This window comes from Sipha flava, unplaced genomic scaffold (assembly GCF_003268045.1).
Source record: "Sipha flava isolate LNK unplaced genomic scaffold, YSA_version1 233_pilon_pilon, whole genome shotgun sequence".
Taxonomy (NCBI): domain Eukaryota; kingdom Metazoa; phylum Arthropoda; class Insecta; order Hemiptera; family Aphididae; genus Sipha; species Sipha flava.
The window spans coordinates 158,566-180,508 of record NW_020272873.1 but is presented as its reverse complement, the minus strand read 5'-3'; the positions used below and the strand labels follow the sequence as shown (position 1 = coordinate 180,508).

The following is a 21,943-nucleotide window of genomic DNA, read 5'->3' as shown; positions in this document are numbered from 1 at the left end:
GCGTGCCGTTGCACAACCGTGGTGGGTTCAAATTACGAAGCAAAATAACCGAAGATCCAACCTTCAGTTTTAAATTATGCGATGGCATGCCTGGTAATTCCAATGAGTTTAAAAACTCTGTTGAATAATTTACAGCTTCAGTAGCATCGCAAACTGTATCAATAGATTTATATGACACCAAGTCTTCTGGTAACAAATGTTGTATCTTGAGATTAAATTCGTTGACGTCCACATTTTTTGCTGCTAAAATTGCCCTTTCTGCCAGCGACTTATGATTTTTTGTATTGTCTGTGTACATTGTGAAATATCTGGTCAATGAGAGTATCTTGCAAGTCAATGATTGTTCAGAAATCGGTCAGTAATTGTATTCCCGATAGGTTAGGCGTGGGTATTAGAAGATTAGGGATAGTAGGTTCAAAACTCACTATGTGTAAAACACTATCTAAACCTATCATCTATTTTTTTTGTTTTTTTTTTCCGAGCATTCATATTATAAACGACTGTCAATAAAAGTAGCAATGTGATGTAACATAGATTGTCTGTAACTTCTCATTTTAGGACATTAAACATCCCAGAGATATCTCTGGGAAGCCTTTGAGTAGTTAAATAAACCTCTCATGGCACAATGGGACCACTATATTACTTCGATAAGATTTAATATTGCACGTAAGAAGTGATTTCACATGTAAAGTATTTTTGTAAACATCACATTTAGTAACTTCCTGTTTCTGGACATTAAGCGTCCCTAGATATTCTCTGAGATATCCATGCGCAAAAAACATGATAGTCGCACATATTGATGTGCTTATTATGTCACATCGTCGAGATTAAATTTTGCACACAGGGTAGTTACTACTTACAAGTTATAGCTCAGTTATTAGTTATTACGTTAGTACATACTACTTAGTACAGCCAAATGGTTAATATTTCTTTCACATAATGCTAAATTATAATTTATACTTAATAGACTGTTGTAATAAATATTAAATGTTTTATGTACAATGTATAATAATATTATGTACTCATTAGCCTGAATTTCTACAGTTCTTTAAATGTATTAAGATTTTTGTAGAACTCAGGTGTATTTGCTTTTAGGCGTCTAATAACATTGAGTCGATTGTCAATAGATCTGAAATCGTAATTCGTATTATTTAGGCTCAAAAAGAGCAGTTTTCAGTTGACTTTGTCAAATGCTTTCTCAACATCTACGAAGGCTACGTAAGTGCTTTTACCTATCTCTATTCTCCTTTCTAAGATCCCTCGTAGAGATAAAATTGCCTCTCTTGTGCCTCTTCCACATCTAAAACTAAATTGGTCCTCGTCAATTCTTTCATCAACCCTTTTCTCAATCCTGTTTTTTACTATATTTATCAGTTTCTTGAATGAGTGTGATAGTAGAGCAATTGTTCTGTAATTTGAACAGACAGTGGAGTTTCCTTTTTTCGGTAAGGTGATTATTTCACTATGAGTTAAATCGGTAGGGATTGTGCCATATTCATAAGCTTCAGAGAGAATATTGAATAGAGAGTTTTTTGTGTCTTTGTCCTAATTTTTTACTATTTCCGTCGGGATTTTATCCATACCAGTTCCTTTCCTGTCCTTCAGCTCCCTTAGCGATTGTTCAAATTTTTCTTTTAAGATGTTGGGTCCTTTGGTATCCATTTCAACATCTTCTTATTATTCAACATACACATTTTCTTCTATTTCTTCACCTTCATAGATTTCTTCAATATACTCTTTCCATCTTTTCGCTACTTTCTTGTTATCAAATAAAATCATACCTTCTTTATTCTTGACAATGTTGCTTCTTGTTTTGGGATTAAACTGTAGTTTTTCACTTTTGCGTTTACCCTATTATTGTGTCTATTCATCATTAACTCGATCTCTTTACTGTTTTTTTCCATCCATTGTTCTTTTGCCTTCCTGCATAGCATTGTTATTATTTTTTTAACTGTTTATTCTTATCTATATCTATATTCCTCCATTAATTTCTTTCCTTGACTTTTTCTAGTATTTCTTGTATCATCTATTTTTTTCTAGGTTTTCTAGCACATTTTTCCCGATTATCTTGTCTGACACTTTGTGTATAGTGGTTTTCAATTCTTCCCATGATTTCATTTTGTGTTTACTTAATTCTTCTTTAAACATATTTACTGTGGAGCTACATTTCAATTTGTTGGTGCACCATTTTTTTTCAATCGTTTTGGGCCTTTTTTTGAACTTAATATTATATTTTGTGAGGACTAAATTGTGATCTAAATAAATCACTGTCTACATCGCGACCAAGGTATGTGTGACTAGACTTAATTTGATTCCTGTATTTACTTCTAACTAGTATGAAGTCGATTTGATAGCATCTTACGTCACCAGGAGCTTTAAACGTATATCGCCTATGGTCCGGAACTTGATAAAACGTGTTTGTTAAAACCATGTTCATTTGTACACAAAACTGTATTAGTAAGGCACCTCGATCGTTTTAATTCCCAAATTCGTATTTCCCCATGTGGATTGATGTTGACGTCTGCTCCTCAACTGATGCATTAAAGTCTCCTAATATAAATACATATGATTTCTTTTTAGTAAGACTCATTAATTCCTCTAGTTTACCATACATTACATTTATTTCTTCATCAGAACTGTTATATGTTGGGAAGTATACTTGGATAGTATAGATGTTAGTAAGCGCAGCTTGAAGTTTGATCATCATAGTTCTATCGTCCACGTAATAGGTATTAAGAACATTTTCTTTCCACTTCCCCCTAAGGATAACGGCTACACCATTTTTTCCACTTTTTTCACTTCTGCTGTAAATAATCCATACATCATCCTGTGTAAAATCGCCATTCCCTGCCCATCGTGTTTCACATATTCCTAAGATATCCAAATGTACTTCTTTCATTTCATTTTTGGCTTCTTCTAATTTGCCCGTTTTAAGGAGCGTCCTTAAGTTCCATGTTCCAATTCGAAAATCTGTACAAGGATTTCGCTGGATGACGACCTGAGAGGCCTTGTTACTTCCCCTGCCGGATCTTGGTATCCGAGGTCCATGATCAGTAATAAATCTTTGGTTTGGATGTGAATTCATTATTTGGTTGGTTATATGGTAGTTAGGAAATCTGTAGATCTTTAATGCAGTGGTTTCCCTGTTGCCTTCTGCATCCTTCAGCCGTTGACCATCTGATATGGTTCGTCCGCCTTTTCAAGATAGTTTCCTACCTTGAGGACAAGAGATTTCCCCACTCTACGCAGCTCATCCACCCCTAAGACTGTTGGCTTTGTAGTGGTGTTTCCTTATCCTGGGAAACTTTCGGTGTTCTTATTTATCGCCTTCTACGATAGGGGAAACAGCCTGTGGCCTTATTCTAACCCGATAGCCACACGGGCAATATATCTATATACATAAATATAGATAAAATAATTGAAAAATTATGATATGTAAGCGTGTGAATATTGTGAACCACGGTTTAAGACTATTAAATCTTACATCGTGATGACCAATGATGAATTAAATGTACTTATTATAGGTCTGCATGAGCCAAAAATGATAGGCCTGATTGGATTTTCTGCTGACGTCTAAGGCCCGGTTCAGAGCTGCGCATATCGTCCGCAAAATTTTCGAATTACATTGTTTAAGTTTATAGGCGCCGAACTGACGAGGGTTGTAGCGATCGTTGCGAACTTAAACAATGTAAGTTGAAAAACGCCTCGTATGAACGTTTGGCTGTGAAACGGGCTTAAAGCCTTAAAGATATTTTTTAAAGCCTGGCACGGCACTAATGAATGTTTTATCACTAAAATTCAATTTTTGTACAAGTTTTTTATATTCTGAAAAAACCCGGTCCGGTCTGTAATAGATATAAAAATTTAAAAACCTGACCAGGGGTCCGGGTCTCGTTTAAAAAAGCCCGGTTTGACCTGGATTTAAATTTTATGGACCTAGCCCATGCAGGACGAGTGTTTAGGGACAACACAAGAGCAAATATATTATCAATTATCATATCGTATTTCTTATCAATTATCATAATATTATAATCGTTAAAAACTTTTAAATCGCAAAACGTTTTTTCAGTTTGAAATTTTTTAATTTTTTTTTATGAGTTGATTTATTCAAATATGTTCGAGTGGACACATTGTAATCGTAAATTTAGTAAAAAAATGCAATTTGATTAGGCATATAAAATTACACATGAAGGGACCCACTATTAAAACTTCAAGGCCATTGATAGATGCAGAAATTGAATTAAATATAATTAATATGAATTTTGTTTCATTTCAGTGTAAATATACGAGTACTACTTGAATTTTCCACTAACTTATTGATGAAATCAATATTTTGATTTATCATAATTGTTTAGTTTGAAGAATGGAAATCAATTGTGAAGGGAAGTTCTTCGTTGAGGTTTGTTAAAAAAAGGTAGGCAAGATTTAACAAAAATAAAACTATAGCCACGAGTGTTTATTATTGGAATCGTTCTGGAATCTTTACAAGCAAGGCTACTGGAAAACGTGCCATGAAAATTATTGGTTATTATATGAACAGGAAAGCAATGCTACTTTTCATTAAATGAAAATCGTGAGCCAGCCAATAAAAAAATTGGAAAGCAGTTACTATTTTTTTCAACAAAGAAACTAAGGTTAAAAATACCTGAGGAACAGCGATTAAACAAGCCAATACTAAATGTAAGACAGCAAATAATAGATGACTTAAATGGAAAAGAAGAGTGTCCTTATGTTCATATAGATCCACATTTTGACCATGCATATGAACAATAAGTCAATAACTTGACTTGTAATTTAATAATTTTTATATATTTATTATTATTATAATTTTTATAAGCTACACTTACCTATATATTTATTTTTAATTATTTGCATATAAATTATAAGACAAAAATACTTATAATATACTGTATAATAAATTTGCTAACTATTTTATTTCACAAGTTAAAATCACAGTTTTAGTTTTTATTGTTTTTAAATTAATTAATTAATTAAAATTTATTTATTTATTATGGTAGTTTTATGACGATTATAATATTATGATAATTGATAAGAAATACGATATGATAATTGATAAAATATTTGCTCTTGTACTGTCTTTAGACGTTCGTCCGTGCAGGTATCTAGTACTTATATTATGAGACAGTACTGATGTATTTAATGTCATTAGTAAGCCTTTTCGCAACCCATATTATATCCGTATTTAGAGTCACAGACTAAGATAATATACCTTACGTGAATTATAAAAAAAAAAAAAAATATTATAGGTACACAAGGTGTGAAGAATGTTATGATGATATCAGGAAATCTGAATTTTAAGGCATCCCTCCATTTATCTTAAGCCATTTCGACCACTATTAATATTTAATGTAATAATAACAAGTTATGATAAATAATAGTTCTAGAAATAATAAAATTTATTTTTGCCTATTTGTACATATTTGTTAAATAAAATGCATATTATACAATTTTTTATCGCATATAAATCCTAACCCTAATCATTAGGTATGACGTAAATAACATTTGTATGCACCTATATTTTCCGATAAATATGAATACTAGAGTGAAATATGGCTACTACCCATAATATTATGATTATTACGCATATAATATTTTGTAATATTATGTGTTCACCGCTCTACCTATACATACTTTGTGGTTATCAATCGATACCAATAGAGGTTTGTACAACATCAGCCATAATTGGTTCAAAAAGCAGTGAACCTTAATTTTCAATAATAAGTATTACCTATAAGATATATATATGTGTGTGTGTGTGTGTGTGTAATCTCTCTTTTGCATTCTCATTTATAGTATTAATTATAGGTATATATATATATATATTGGTTCGATAATAATTTATACTTCATATTTATAAAAAAGTTAAACGTTATATTAAAATATTTCCATCAGAGTATTATACAGGACTAAAAAAGAATGTGTAAAATTTAAAACTGAAAATGAATCATCGTATATGAGGCAACGTAGAAAATATTTATTTGCATGAATCGATCATAAATCTTGATACAAGTATAAAGTACAAATTGTTGCTATATTTATTTGAAATAAATTGTCATCATTGAAAAAGTATTAATTATTTTCAGTACAACCGCTTATAAGCTCAAAAATCTAAGTTCAATAAAATAAGATACTTCGTAAACAGCTACCTTTATACAATGGTATCTATTTAGTACACTGACCGATTCAACATGAGGATAAAAATCTGGAGTTTTCAATACACGTGTCACGTGAAATACGTATTTATCCAAAACATATATCTGTTTTTATAATGATAAAAACTAGTAATTGTATGTTAAGTACTTGAAGTTTTAATAAAAAAATATTTGTACAGAATTAAGATAAGGTTATACGTTTTTATTTTGGATTTGAAATGTAACACGTGAATTCAGAACTGTAATATAAAACTTGAATCATAATTTTTCGTTTCTAATTTAATTTATATCAGGATATTAGTATAATGACAATGATGATATTTTAATGATGTACTCACTATGCCATTATAACATTTTACAACCACTCGAGTGATACAATAAATAACTATACAGCCTACAGGAGTATACAACGGAGATTTGATGGGATATTGATATATTTGAGTGCTAACTATTTTTTTCTTTGTTTCTTGAAAATATTTTAAAATCCAAATTGTATGCTAGGACTAAATACAATAAACACTTATAAACCTATTCAAGTTCAAATTTAACTTGGATTTTATTATTTTTTACAAAATACATACGATAACTCAACTTTTTTTTAAGCATCGAAAACGCTCTGCTGTATCATAATACAGTGTTTGGTATACCCAAGTATGTGTCAAAACTGAGAAAGATTAAACGAGCAAGACCCATTCCATTTATTGAGAAAATTTACTTACATTTGTTTAAAATAAGAAAAATTTGAAAAGAAAAGCGAACCATAAGATTAAATCGGTTTAAACCGCACTTGAACTCTAAAGAAGTTTTTAGTTTAGGCTCGGAAAATATTTAAAGGGAATAAGATCTCCGTCAAGGTTTATAATCAACAACGTTTTCTCGGTCACAACTTGAAAACAATTCATAAAACTATCATTATATTATTATTGACTATATTCGGGTACATGTGCATTGGTATTTTGTTAATTCGTGCGTTGTACACCAAGACCGAGTAAAAACAGTACATACTCTGTCCGTGGTGCTCGGTGTAAATTCTTATCTAGCCTGTAGAACAACAATAATATTACAACATTTCTGCCGGAAGAATGAAAAATAAACCGCTTTGCCATATTTATTCACAAGGTAGGTGCAGACATCAAAGTCGACGGGTTCGGAGTATCAAGTGTGGCGCAATAGTCTCGTCGTGGTCGGAGAGGAAAAACGGGAGAAAAAAACCGGTGACCAACCGACGGTAAAACGTAGGCGGGGAGGGGGATTTGAGCGCGCCCGTGATGTTAACAAACAATGTCAACGTCAATAAAAATATCGATAACAATGTTTAACGTTTTTGATATTTTTTTATAGTAACAACAACATGGACTTACGAACAACAATCACAACGATAATAGTCCGAGGCTGAGAACGTAGCAGCAGCAGCTGACCGATTACGAAGCCGCCTCGCGTTGATAATCATAAAAAAAAAAAATAATGTCCGCTGATAATGACGTTACCGGTCGGTTGCGTAAACGCGTTCGGCCAATTTAAAACTCATTCCCTCCACCGTCACATCGCGACGGACCGCGGCGCAAGAACCCTAATCCGTTTCCGGTTCGCCTTGCCGTGAACGCGCGCTCTGTTGCGCAACCGTTTCAAGTCCGATTCATGCTGTACGACCGGCGGTCACCAAAACCACACGCTAACCGTTCATAACCGCACATTTTACATCGTTCAACACCGCACATATTTATTCTATTGTTAAAAAGGGAAATTTGAAAGGTCGGTAATTCAAAACCGCACACATTTGGTTAACAGTTTCTTTCTCTCTGCACACTTTGCATGTACAGTTCACGTTGCCGGTTTCATATGAGTCCCACACAAAATCTTTTTTTTATCCTGGGACCTACTCATGATGATGTTACATAGCAAATCTGGAGATATTTACGTTTTTAACTGTCCGAGCGAGCGAGTGACCCCGCTCGGTCTCGAAATGCACTCATGTTATTTTAGATAAATATATACGTAATTTATATAAATATATATAAATTTGTGCAGTTTTGAACGATTTAATTTGGCGAAAATATGTGGGATTAAGATATAAAAGTGTGCGGTTTTGAACGATGACTTGTTTTTGAAAGTATATGGTTATGAACGACGCCCGTTACGGCACGGCACTGACCGTCACAGCACGTACAGCCGCGTTTATCCGGGGGGGGGGGAGGATCAATTGCCCCGAGGTGGCAAATTGTTGAGGATCACATAAAATAAAAAATAAATAATTATAATTTTTCTTGTACGACTGTAACGTACTATTTCGTTCATAAGTTCACCACGAAAAAGTCGCAGATACTACTGCTGCATGTTACAAGGCGATTAGAATTATGAACTTGTTTTAGCCGATTGTTTTTTGTCACAATTGTTGATTTCTTACATTTATGCGTGAGGTTTAATTGATAATTATAAAATGTAAATATTAGTAATAATGTGCTATTTAAAATATACATAATACGGATATTAGTAATTTGTAAATGTATTGCTCTTGCATTGCAGGGGCGATTTTTATCTCTTACCAAGGGAGGGGCTAATGGAGGTTCAAGTAAGAGTATTCCTTGTTCCTGACAAGCCACAAGCAGGTAAAACTTTGATACAGCTCAATAAATTCTTTCAAATAGTCTCGAGGTGTTTGTTCTGCCACGATCAATTGAATTGAATTGAATAAAAATAAAAAACAATTGTCAGCGAAACAACGAACTATATACAATATTCTCCGTGAACGGCCAACGCAAAATAAATCAAATTTTAGCGATAAATGGTCGCTACATGTTTACACGTCCTATCTTATCGTTACGATTCACAGAAATCGATGCCGGTCGGCATCAATCATTCGATCCAATTTCAATAAATCGCTACTATGTCCTGTTTATACGCAACGATAAATTGAAACAATTCGATCGTTAATTTTTATTTCATTTTAACAATTCAGTAAATTTTTAGCATTTATTGCTGATTAAAAATACTATGATTAAAAATTATTCAAAATTGGTACCATGTGGAACCATATGTATTTATTATTTTCCCAATAATATAACACGAAACGTCAGTCGTCGAACGAAAACCAATCCAAAAATAACTTGAAGATTAATTATTCAAATATCCATAAATAACCATATTCATCAATCACGATTGACGATATTTTATAACAATTATTAATATAATAATATACAATACATAATATTTGGCTTTGTAAAATAGTTAGCTTAGTTTCAAGGGGGGGAGGGGCTAATTCCTCTTTAGCCACCCCCTTAAACTCACTCCTGTTAATACGGTACTGACTGAAGTGTGGTGTATATAATTTTGAATTATAATTATCTTAAGGGCGGCAAATTTCAATTAACGTGGCACTGTGCACTAACAGGCACGACGAAATATTATACGATTAGTTTACATGAGGTAATTCACATTGATGCGACCGGCACCGAAACGACAAAACATAATCCGAAAGAATGTTTTGATGTTGCGTTACGTGCCTGGTCCGTGTCGGTGTAGTGGGAACACAAAAATTATTATTATTATTATTATCATAAACACGGTAAATTTAATTAAATAAAAATGACATTAAAATAACAATTTAAAATCAGGTGATTCAAGTTTAATTCGAACGAAGTAAAATCACATACAAATTATAACAAGTTATTATCCAGATTGAATGATTTATAACCGAGTACAAAGAATATTTTGATTTAATAAAATATCTGGAAAAATCGTCTTATTAAATTTTATTGCCTAAAATAATATAAATAATAAAGTGCACTTGCAGACCTAATGTTTAAAAAAAAATAAAAATAAGATAACAGAAATTGTAATATTATAATATCATTTGAACCATTTATTTTTTTTTTTTTTTTGTAAATTAATTAATTCAAATTTTTTCTTTTAATTAAAAATAAATCATAACTCAATGCGAACTCCAAGTTGTAAAGAAAAAATTCGGTGCCGTAAGAGTGCGAATAGGATTTTACACCGACGTAGGTACGTAGGTACTAACCGTCGACGCGCGTCAGTCCAACGCCGTTCCCGTCGCGCGCTCGTTCCTTTTAGCTTTCCCTTCCTCCCCGTCGCACGGTCTCTTTCACACCGGATGTTCCCGCGACGTCCGGTCGTCCTCTCTCGCTTTCGCCGCGCGCAACGCTCGTTTCGTATCAGTCATCTCCCCCCACCCGTACGCAGCGGCTGCGGTCGCGGAACGACCAGCACTCAGTCCGACTAAGTCAGTCGTTTTTCGTCCGGCGTTTCGTCCGCTTCACTTTTCGCGCGTCGTGCCAGTGCGTGTCCAGTGCTGCTCGTCCACTGTTCGGTTTCAACACCGACGTTTTTTAATCCCCCCGCGCAGACAATGGACAAGTTCGCGCTGTCCGCCGTATTCGTGTGCTTGGGTAAGTGTACCGTTGTTGTGATATATCATTACCGCCGATGCCGTCGTTAACGGGCAGGTAACTTGGGCTTGGGCCAAACGTTGCCTCGGGCCTCGCACTTAAATAAACTCTGGAGCCCGCAATGCGTCAAGTCTGAACGGTTAGATACGGTTTTTGGCGTAAGGTTAGGTTGTCTCGGATACCGTACCGCTTTTGCCTAGAGCCTCTTAAAAGTATCCAACGGCACTGATTATCATACATACTTCTTTTCCACTGTTGGCGTCCAATATAACTCATACATTTATAATATTTTGTCTCTATATTTTTTTCTCTCTCTGCGTTTCAGCCGTGACCAACTTCGCCAGCTGGGGCGTCAACGGCATCGAAGGGGAAACGGACCTGAACGATTTGCAGGACACCGTCAAGAAGACCCTGATAAGCAAGCTGCCGGACGCTGATATATCCGTCTTGGAACAGTTCAACAGTTCTATACCGGCTTTGGACGAAGGCGAACGAGTGTTGAAAGAGAAATGTTTGAAAAACAGTCAGCTAAACAATTCTTTCGAAATTACTATGGTAAGAACCTTGGTTTTATTGTCCTCCGGACCGTCGGTCCACAATGAGGAATAGGTGTTATTTGTACGTTTTCTATAGATAGGTGCCTATCTCATTCTACTACTATTATTTTCTAGTAGTTTACATATATTTATAATTTTTAATATCGACCTCGTGTCTTGTTATCATATTTATGTTCAAACTATTCCGTGCATTCAATTTTATAGTCTAGCTTTAAACTGATGTACCTAGCAGATAAGTATTTACAAAGAAATTCTTTGTTTTTCATATGTATCATATAACACAGTTTTTACTACTTAATGTAAATATAAAATATAATTAAAATTAAAGTTAGTTGTTAATCGACTTTTTATTCTTAAATTCAACTATTGTTTTTAATGTTTCTTAAAGATTGTGTTTCTAAATTTAAACCTAAAATCATAAATTTACTATTCTTAAATATGACTGTACGGCATCTAAAAATATATCCTCTAAGAAATGTTTACTTCCTGTAGATTTTGATGATTTACATAAGAGTAACATAGATTTGCTTGAGTAACAAGGATTTAAACTACAAAAATATAATTTGTTTTTCTTCTATCACTTAAAACTCATGAAGCATTGTTCTTATATTTTACTTTGAATATTTAATTAATTTAAATTTCACTCAAATTTTATAAATTTGATAACCTCTATAATCAATCTTATTACTTTTATATAGTTTTATTTTTATCATTATGTTTTGAAGTCTTAGTTATGTTCAATAAAGTAATAAATATATACAATCATATTTAAATATTTCAGATATACCTGTAATATATTTGGGTATTCCATTAATTAGTGATCAATTTATATACTCTTTAACTAAAAATCTTATGGTATCCTTTTATTCGAGTTCTTGTTGGTCCAAGTTAATTTTATCAACAAAAAAAAAAAAAAACCTTTTTTACTAGAGGCTCTATTCTAAATTTGATTTAATGTTAAAAATACATACTTTATAGATACTCCATTACAATAAAATTTGTTATTAACTGGGAAAACTGTAATATTTATATATATGTTTGGATAGTTTTAGAAAAAGGATAATTTAATTATATTTTACTATATACAGATCTACTTCTAGATCAGTTGTTCCCAACTGGTGTGCCATGATATTTATAAATTGTTTTATAAGTATGTATTTACCAGTTTATTATCGATATTCGATGAAAACTGAAAGAACTAATCGTAGATACATATAATATTATTTATTATAAGTATGCTTGTTGCAGCCATCTTGATCGATCAATTGTATTAATATATTTCACAATAAATAACCCTCTAATAGAGTAGACTGTAAATAGTGTACATATAACCATATATAAAATAAGGTTCATATAATTTATGAATTAGTGTGCCACGAACATTTTGTTGGAGATGAAGTGTGCCACATTGTTAAAAATGTTGAAAACCACTGTTCTAGGTCTATAATAGATACATATATTTTAAACGATATTCATTTTTTTTTACATCCTCACGCATTCTGTCAATTCTATGTCAAACGTCAAAAGGTTACATTCAAAATGTTTATATTGTCTAAAGTGTTAAGGTTAGATTAGAAATAATTTTATACGGTGATTAAGTATTCTTAAATTTTCTTAATTTTTTCAATAAAAACAACAAACACAAAAAAAAAAAAAATAACTAGCGAAATCAGTTCAGCCGTTCACACATGATGGCATGACCAAGGGAAATAGGGATTCATTTATATATATATATAAGATTAGTACTTCATTTATATATGTATATTTAAATAGTTTATTATTATTTGTCATCAGTCACTGGGAATAATTAAAAAGAAATTTGAACATCTGCTTAACTAGATAATATAATTTATTTAAACCAGTAAGTACTTAAGAATTTTCAGTAAGAGTTAGCTTTAAAGTATCCCCTTTCAATATATTAGATATAATTAAATTGCCTATATACTTTTTTTTAAAACTTTACTTAGTTCTAAATATATGAACTATGAAGTAATATTTTATTATTTTTAAAGATGAACTGTTTTTAAGTATTTATTTTGAAATAATTTATTGATATATCCAATTGTTTAAACCAGCGGTTCCCAACCTTTTTAGTAGTGCGGACCATCAATTTCATAGAAAATCTTTGAGGCCCACCAATAGTTATATATGTATAATGTGCATTTACGTCAGTTATTACAATTTATTTATTAAAAAAGAATTGTTTATCAAAAAAAAAAAAACTTCATTGAACCAGATTATTCAAGAGTTAAATAATTTAATGTAATTTTGGATTGTCCCCCATAAGAGAATCAATATCTGGATTAAAAATGAAAAGTTTTAGCCTTCAATTACTCAAAATTCAATTTATTTCTACATTTTTTTTTTAAAAAAATTAGAGTAGAAAAAGCTCGTTCACACAGACACACAGGTTGTTGAAATACAGCTCATCAAGTTTTTAAATGAAATTTTAGAAATTGCTGGAATGTTTTGCAGAATATTTAACTATAATTGTGTAGTTTTAAAAAACGATTTTAAAGTCTGATCACATGAAAGTTCAATCAATGAATCTTCTTCACTTGCTGATATTTAATATTTTAAAAATATATGTAAGTAATGTTAATATAATATGGTTCACAGCCCATTTGTGGGCCGTGGTTAGTGGTAGGCCCATGGGTTGGGAACCGCTTGTTTAAACTGTTAAATTTGACATAATCAAATTTTTAAACTAATATTTATTTTTAGATTAAAATGTTGTCTAGATTTATTAATAATTACATTTTTTTATACATTTTTTTTTTATTATCTGATATTTAGATCAAATCATTACAATTTTTTTAAAAACTTACCATTTAAACTATTTAGAGTTCAGACTGACTTGAGATATGATTGAATATATAAGGAAACATATTATATAGATATAAATGGGTATAAATTACAGTTTTACAATTTAATATTAAAAATGATTGTAATAAATAAGGTAATACATTATTACATGAAGACATTTTAAATATATATTTATACTATTATTAAATCTTATTTTTGTTATTTAATATTTGCTTGAAATGACCTAGTTATTAACATATTTAATTTCCTTTATTTTGTGCTTACATATCAAAATAAATTATATTAAGTACACATTATTCATATTTAAGGTCATTAAAGTGTATCATGAAATGTACTAATCTAGTAGAAAAAATAACTATTACATTAACCTAGTGAATTCTCTTGGAACAACTGTTTTGTTTATTCATATTTTATTAAAATAATGTTGAAGATGATAAGAAAAATTGGTGTTTAAAAATTAATATTAAAATATTAACCTCGAAACACTTTGTGCTTGCAAATTTTAACCAAAAAAATTGTATGAATATAAATGTTTTATTGTATAGTACTTCTGTGAGTAATATAATAAATGTTTAAATTTTATTTAGGAAGTACAAATGTTAAATATCAAACATTAATGTTAGATATACTTTGATGTAATAGGTTTTATAATAACCTTGATGATTTTCAACATTTTTTTTTTAACTCATGACTTAAATTATTTATGACCTTCACTCATACAACATACATATAAATATCTACATTAGTATACTTGATCTTATTATAGTGATTATGCATTTATAAAATTATTACTGTTAGAGTATATTTTAAATTCTATAACTGGGTACTCAGTATAGCTTTATACAATTTCATTCTGTGTAGTTTCAAGGTATATTCTGTACTATGTTTTATCATGGTTATAGAGAATACTACTACTCAGCAGGTTACGTTTTTTGTAGTAGTTTTTTTTTTTAATTTAATGTGTACACCAACATAGGTCATTGAATAATAAATGTGTTGTTCAATTTTAATTTTGGCTCTTTTTAAAGATTAATGTTGTTTAATTTAATATGAAAATTAATAAATAATTATCTAAATCATTTAATTTAATGCACATTAAAAATTAAAAATAATGCAATAGTGTATGATAATTATTAGTAAAAAATATTAATACTAATAAGATATTAGTTAAGAAAATATTACACTCATATATATATATATATATATATACCGTATTGGAATAATATCACAGGAATTATTTCCTGTATGTAATATTATTCATTGAAAATCCCTGCTTGTTTATTTCCAAAATTATATTTTACCAACCATTCTTTAATTGTGAAAAATTCTGTGTCTTGTGAAGATATCTTATTTCACTATTGTTATTTGTAATTATAATAAAATTAATAACCTCCTAAAGCAATATTAACTATTCATTCATGTTATTTCCATTATTCTTAAAATTTTAAATAAATAATAAAAGTTGATATTTCTTAATTAATTATTTTGTTATTTTAATTCTAGAATTATATAGATATAGAATAAATATAGATATTAAAGATATCCAATTAAATTTTTAATTTATTAGTTAGATACAATACTCATTTTATATGAGAAGTAATGTATTAATTATGAAATTTAATACTTATGCTGTTATCTCATTTATTTTTTCATTTTTTGTCTCCTATGGAAAATATATCTTTAATAATTTATAAAATATTTCCCCTCATTTTCCAATCAATAATTAATTTATCATTTTTATGCATTAGTTAATAAATGTATAATAAAAAATTATATGTTCTTGCCTTTATTACTTTTTTTTTACTTGACTGCCATTTTGGCTTATCATAGTATTTAGACTCAATATGTATAAAGTATATGTATAAAGTATTAAATTATATTATGAACATTATCTTTGTTCTCCCAATTTGTATTATATTTATCTTGAAGATTTGTATTCATCTTACTTAACCATTGCAGTTATTAACTATGCTATGTATAAATATTGATATAAGTATAAAACATTAATACTTTTTAGTATATTATACTTTGTAAATTTGAATCTAACCTATATTGTCTGACATTGATTAAACAATAATGATTTGACTCATCATTATTGTTTTTATATATCACACACTTGCATAAGTTATTTGTTATGTATGTAATTAAGAAAAAAATTTCAAAAAGATATTCAAAATATTTATAATATCTCACAATTTGTTCTTTAAAATGTATTATAATTTATCTTATAAATGTGATATTCATTTATGTTCACATTACTGTACTTAGACTAATGACAAGATTAATATCTTAGTGAACAAAATATAATTAAAATAATTAGAATTGAATTATGCAGTATTGCATTATAGTATATGATAAAATTCCGTCTAATAAATAAATTATTAATGTTTTTATATTAAAGCGTGCCAGATATTTCAAGAAATTTTCCTATTATCGTCTAGCCAACACAATGAACATTTATGGGCTGTATTAGCATAATGGTTAGGAAACACTGATTTAGTGTATGTCCATATTAAAAACTTAAAATATATAAATTCATAGAAATTTAAATTCAAAAAGTATTTTCTACCGAATTATTGGCCGTTTCATTCAATTGAATAATATACATTTATATATATAATAAATTATATAAATTATAAATAATATAATATAATTATTATAATAATTAGTAATATATAATTATATAATTAGTATAATAATATAATTATTATATAATTAATAGCTTAGTTTATACTTAATACAAACATAATTAGTCATAATAACGTTAATTTTATTAAATAGTATGTGCTTAATTTATAGAATAACTGAGTAAATGTTTATAAATCTATTACAATAACAATTATACCTTTAATCTAATTATAAACTCCTTTGTAAGTACCAATAAAACATGTTTGTAAATTGATCTGATTAAAAGTTAGTTTAGTTGCAAAAATATTACAATAATAAGTTGAAAAATGGTTAGTTAATTTCATTTTGAATTATTTCCTTATTTTTTTTAGTGTATAATATGGTGTGAAATTTATATTATTTATACTAGAATGTATATTATATGTTTTTATGTATTATATTTTTTAGTTATAGCTGTGAAGTAATTTTTGATATATTTATAAATACTACATTACTGAAATTAGCATATGAAATTAAACAAGAATAATTAGGGGACTAATTCAATTGTATAAACATATATGTTTTATTTCATATTTTTTATATTCTAAATTGTATTAGATTTAAAATATATACCATGTCATCATCAATAGGATGTCATACTGTTCCAATTGTATTTAATAGAATTTGTTTTATTTTTCATATGCACATGTAACAATACATTTTTGTTTCTAATAATCTAGTCTTGCAATTTTTAGGACAAAAGTGAATTTACCTATACTTCAAATTTAGATTATACAGCTTTAATTGTAATCTTATTTTGAGATTTTTAAATTTCAATGATTGGTATATGTTGTTTTACTTATTTATTTCACCATAGTATTATAATAATGCTAAAATAATAAGTATACCGTTGTAAAAATATCTTTTTTTTTAGATGTATAATTTATTCTTTGTTATTATATATGTGATCATATATAATTAAAAATTAATATGTACTATAATCATATCTTCTAATATTTATGTATGGAAAATAAACTCTTTCATATATTTTTTTTAAAAATGTTTAATATACCTATACAAAAATATTTCTAAGAACCTAAAATAGAAAAATTGTAATACATAGATCTTTGGATTAAAAATATTTATGAAATATAATCTATAAATATGTAAGCTTTTTTTTTTTTAATTTCCCTTTGTTCGCACATTACAGCAAAAAAATATGTAATTTATTTGTCTGTATTATTTAATTTTATTCAAATTATATTTGTTTATGTATTTAAATCAACCACTGTAGAATCTACAGTGTAGATATTATGTAGGCAACATTACAAAATATATGCTCATTAAGGTTATCAAGAAATTTATGAATTTCTTAATGTTTGTTTTAAGTTCTGAATTTTGAACTTAAGAAATTGTGAAACTATTATTTGAATGTATTGTTTCTTAAAAATTTATATTATATTTTATTTTAATAAATATTCTTGCAAAATAAATATCCATATTCATCAACATCAGTTTCATGATCAGTAGGTATTATTATGTTTTGAATTAATTAATTATTTATTTTATAAGTAAATTATAAATATATATGTGTAAGTAATATTCCTATGCATATATAAATCTATAGTTAACATTATAATAGTAAAAAAAATATGTTTTTATTCATTAGTATTAACACTATAACTAAATACCCATTTTCTAAACATATTTTTTATAATTCCATCTTAAATAGGAAAAAAATTTGTTAACTTGTATATGTTTATGTATTGAAATCTTAGTAAATTAAATATCTGAATTTGTGAATAAACTATTTATATTTTTGTACCTATTTTTCAATATTGGCTTTTTTTGAGTTTGAGTTTTTGAGTTTTTTTTTAAAGTCATATATTGATATTTTTTACTACTGGTTAGTATGAATATAATTTAATATTTTAATATTAACAACTGCAACTATATATTGATAACTATTGGAAGGGCAGACAGGCTTAAGGTATTTTAAACTTTTTTTTTAGAAACTAAAAATGTAATAATATTTCTAAAATAGGTAAATCCAAAATTTAGGTTAAAAATATAAAAATTCAATATTTCTTATATATTAAATATTTATTTTCCTATTGTCTATAATCACAGTTTAATTTTGTAATTTTGTTGTATTCTATAATTAAAGCTTATGTGCTTTTTATTATTTATTTTAGGATGCCAAAAGAGATTTTGAAGGTTGTGTGACAAAATTAGTTGATGTCAATACCCTAAAAGAAGAAATTAAAAAAGCTGAACCCCATGGTGATGTTGATGTGGTGTTCAAAAAATACTGCAAGTGAGTAAAATTTATTTAGATTTGAAAATTGAGTTAATTAAATTAATTTAAAATTTATTAATATGAATATATTTTTTCAGAAAGTCACCAGAATTAAAAGAATGTGTTATGAATTTCACTTCTACTTTAGATATATGTTTGGATAAAGAAGAAAAAGACAGTAAAAAAATTCTTCAGAGTGTTACTGAAGCTTTATTAGTTTTTGTGTGTCACGATGATGGTGATCGTATAGCTTGTAAGATTTGTTTTTATTACTTAAGCATTTTAAATCCATTTATAACAGACTGTGCTGTAGTTTTATACTTCTGGTTTAATTTTTACCCTAAACAATATCTTTATAACTATTTTTTGTAGTGTTAAATTATTTGTAACTTAATCTATCCATTACTGTTTTATTTTACCCACTATGCCTTGTGGCTATTGGTTAATTTCTTTCACTAACAATCTTAAATATTTCCCTGTCCAGTTATTTCATGAACTGTTGCAACTATGACCAGTATTTCAAAAACTGTCAAGTTTTCTAAATATTATCTGATCATATACATGTATATTTTAATGTTTTGATTATTTATTTTTGTATTTTTTGAAAATGTTTGCTTAAAATTCTGTTTCGATTCTATTTTTTTTACATCATTTAATTACATTTTGATATTTTTACATAAACTATGATTAATGTTTTCAGTCTCTTTTTTTTTTTAAGTTGTACTAATATAATAGATGATATAAGTATACATTTAATAATGTAAGCTATTTTATTTTAATAATTTATTTTTCTTTCATACAAATATAATACATTGTTATTCTAATATATTCATCCTCAATATTCATATTTTGATAGTTAATAATTTATTTAATATTTAATTAATGAAATGCTATTTTATTCTAGTGTTTTATTCAGAAGGTGGTCCAGATTGTTTGATGAATAAACGAGAAGCTGTCAATCATTGTTTTAATACATCTTTTGGTAAATATATGTCTAATGCTGAACCAAACATGACTAATTTGCCATCATTCAAATTTGAAGAAGATCAGTGCAAGTGTGTTATAAGAATAAAATACTTAATAATTGGTTTATAAATTAAATTTGTTAACTTTTTATTATTTTTTTTAAAGGAGTATGCACGAGCTTCAACTTTGTGTTGTTAATGAATTAATTAAATGTTCTCAACCAACACCAGGTAATATTATTGAGTCATTGTTTGAGTTTGTACGTCGATCAACACCTTGTTCCAAATTTGTTAACTCTGAAACACAAAATGGATCTGAAGATACCCCCCTACTATCAATGATCTCAGTGACAGCCTTAGGTGTTTTAACAATACTTCTAGGCCGTATTAACTATGAATAAATTAAGTATACTTATCACTGGTAGTACTTACTGAAAAATGAAATAACTTTATGCAGTGGCTAAGTGGCTTACAATCAAAACCCTTCATATACCGTGACATTTATGTGGATCTATATCTTTGTACAATAATCATCTATATTTAAATTGTTTAAATGTAATATTAGTTTCAAAAACATGTATAATTACATTACTTCTTAGTTAGTTATCCCTTGTTTGTTAACTCTAGAAAAAAGTTTAGAACCATCATATTATAATAATTATAATAATAGTGTTATATGACTTGTCACCACTTGTTAAAGACCAATTATCAATTACTCATATCATTGTCATAAATGGTGGACATGAAGATAGTTTTTATATTATTTTAGTTGTTAATTTCAAAATTTTCATTTATTATACTTATTACATTTATCCTAAAGACGACTGTATTATTTATGGTCATTAAGTTTTGGTGTACAGGATCAACTCATATTTTATTTTATAAACGTCTGTGTTTTTTTATTATAATTTATGTTTTGTATATTTATATATTTATTTTATAATATGTATATTAGCAAAACAATGTATAATACTTGCCGTTACATTTGTATTGCATGGCAATAAATATATTGTTACCAACCTTAAAATAGTATTTGATTACTATTTTATATTTTAACTATAATTGTGAATTGTAATACACAATATTGAATGACATTTTTTAAAAAATTTATTTTATTGTGCCTTTTGTACCTAATTTCATATCTCTATTATTAAAGTTTAAATTTGTTTACCTATGTACATTATATACATAAAAACACAATGTTTGTTTTCTATGAATATAATTATGTTTAATAAAATAAAATACTTATTATTTAATACACAATATTAATTACAGGTTACTTGTAACTATTTCTGTTAGATATTTACATTAGGTACTAAATATTGTAAGTGTAAATAATTGGTACAATTTATCTTCAATATTTTTTTTGTACAATAATTCGCCATTATGTTAGTTCAGCACCCTAAGTAAAATAGTTTCTTCTTACCACATCTAGCCAAATACTTTTGGATAACTACTGCGATAATTAAATGTGATTATATTTATGGTGTCCTCTTATGACTACGTGTAGTAAAACCTAAATTATATTAATTATGAATACGAACTAATAACGAATGATGCTAGTTTGAAATTAAATTGCAGACCTGAAAAGTATGCAGATCATTAATAGGGTTAAATGTTAATGCACTTTAAATTTAATATTGATTAAATATATATGTAATATATATGTATATTTAATCAATAGTTATATGTATGAATTTATGCACTAAAAATTTGAACTATAAAAAAAATGTATATATAAATTAAAATAGGTTTTACCTTTAGTATTAAAAATTAAAAATATATTATTTATAACTAATTAACATTCATTAGTTTTTATAATTTAATTTTTTTAATATTATATACTAAAGTACAATTTAATTGAACATTTCTGAGACCATAACTCTTTTAATTAAAGTAATTGATAATGATGAAGTATTTAACAGTAAATTCCCAATTTGTACGTGGTGATTCCAGTTATAATCTGTATTAAAGTAGAATAATAATTCACACAACATGCAATTTGTTTTTTTTTAATAATAAACTGGATTTTATTTTTACTTCGTTTCATAATTAGTATTCGTACAAAACAATATGATGTGTATACTTTGAATTTTTATTTATCGATAAT

General features: G+C 28.0%; 3 protein-coding genes across 3 annotated transcripts; 1 reads left to right on the top strand and 2 right to left on the bottom strand.

Annotated features, from left to right (window-relative positions):
- Positions 1-1,173: 1,173 nt before the first annotated feature.
- LOC112683732 lies at positions 1,174-1,662 on the bottom strand. The gene is made up of 2 exons (XM_025554889.1): positions 1,584-1,662; positions 1,174-1,502 (listed from the first exon to the last, which is right to left on the bottom strand). Exons 1-2 carry the CDS (start codon positions 1,660-1,662, stop codon positions 1,174-1,176), a joined length of 408 nt encoding a protein of 135 aa, XP_025410674.1.
- Positions 1,663-2,476: 814 nt separating this feature from the next.
- LOC112683731 (craniofacial development protein 2-like) lies at positions 2,477-3,085 on the bottom strand. The gene has a single exon (XM_025554888.1). It carries the CDS (start codon positions 3,083-3,085, stop codon positions 2,477-2,479), a length of 609 nt encoding a protein of 202 aa, XP_025410673.1.
- A 7,281-nt stretch (positions 3,086-10,366) lies between these two features.
- On the top strand, positions 10,367-20,758 carry LOC112683729 (27 kDa hemolymph protein-like). The gene is made up of 6 exons (XM_025554886.1): positions 10,367-10,579; positions 10,905-11,134; positions 18,765-18,886; positions 18,967-19,121; positions 19,773-19,923; positions 20,000-20,758. The coding sequence occupies exons 1-6, from the start codon at positions 10,540-10,542 to the stop codon at positions 20,232-20,234; spliced, it is 933 nt and encodes a 310-aa protein (XP_025410671.1). The 5' UTR covers positions 10,367-10,539; the 3' UTR covers positions 20,235-20,758.
- Positions 20,759-21,943: the final 1,185 nt, after the last annotated feature.